General features: G+C 40.9%; 1 protein-coding gene across 1 annotated transcript in view; it reads left to right on the top strand.

Annotated features, from left to right (window-relative positions):
* The first annotated feature begins 307 nt into the window (after nucleotides 1-307).
* LOC107572915 (gastrula zinc finger protein XlCGF57.1-like) overlaps nucleotides 308-577 on the top strand; it is a 38888-nt gene continuing 38618 nt past the window's right edge. Inside the window, exon 1 of the mRNA XM_016259348.1 lies at nucleotides 308-452. Coding sequence (XP_016114834.1) covers nucleotides 308-452 — 145 coding nt within the window. The remainder of the gene's footprint in view (nucleotides 453-577) is intronic.

The raw sequence follows: 577 nt of genomic DNA, 5'->3' as shown, positions 1-577 counted from the left end.
CACCTGCCAACAGTGTGGAAAACATTTCACTCAAAAATGGAACTTTATAAAACACATGAGAATTCACACTGGAGAAAAGCCATTCACATGTGATCAGTGTGGAAAGAGTTTCGCACATAAAGAAACCCTAAATTCTCACATGAAAAATCACTCCGGAGAGAACAGCTATGTATGTCAGCAGTGTGGAAAGAGTTTGAGTCATAAAATAAGCTTTAAGACTCACATGAGAGTTCACACTGGAGAGAAGCCTTATGCATGCTCTCAGTGTGGAAAGAGTTTCGGATATAAACAATCCCTTGATTCCCACATGAGAATTCACACCGGAGAGAGACCTTACGCATGTCAACAGTGTGGAAAGAGCTTCTCACGAAAAGGAGACCTTAAGCTTCACACGGTCGTTCACACTGGAGAGAAGCCGTTCACGTGTGATCGGTGTGGAAAGAGTTTCGGACGTAAAGTAAACCTTAATCAACATGTGAAGATGCACTTCTGGCGAGATTTAGTTTTAGAGTTTTAGATGTCGTCAGTATGGAATAATTTTCACAGACAGGAAAAACCTTATGCATCATGTAATAAC

The sequence above is a fragment of the Sinocyclocheilus grahami genome, unplaced genomic scaffold, assembly GCF_001515645.1.
Source record: "Sinocyclocheilus grahami isolate Dianchi unplaced genomic scaffold, SAMN03320097.WGS_v1.1 scaffold1833.1, whole genome shotgun sequence".
Lineage (NCBI taxonomy): Eukaryota > Metazoa > Chordata > Actinopteri > Cypriniformes > Cyprinidae > Sinocyclocheilus > Sinocyclocheilus grahami.
Note: the sequence above shows the minus strand (reverse complement) of the source record. Positions and strands in the feature narration are given on the sequence as shown.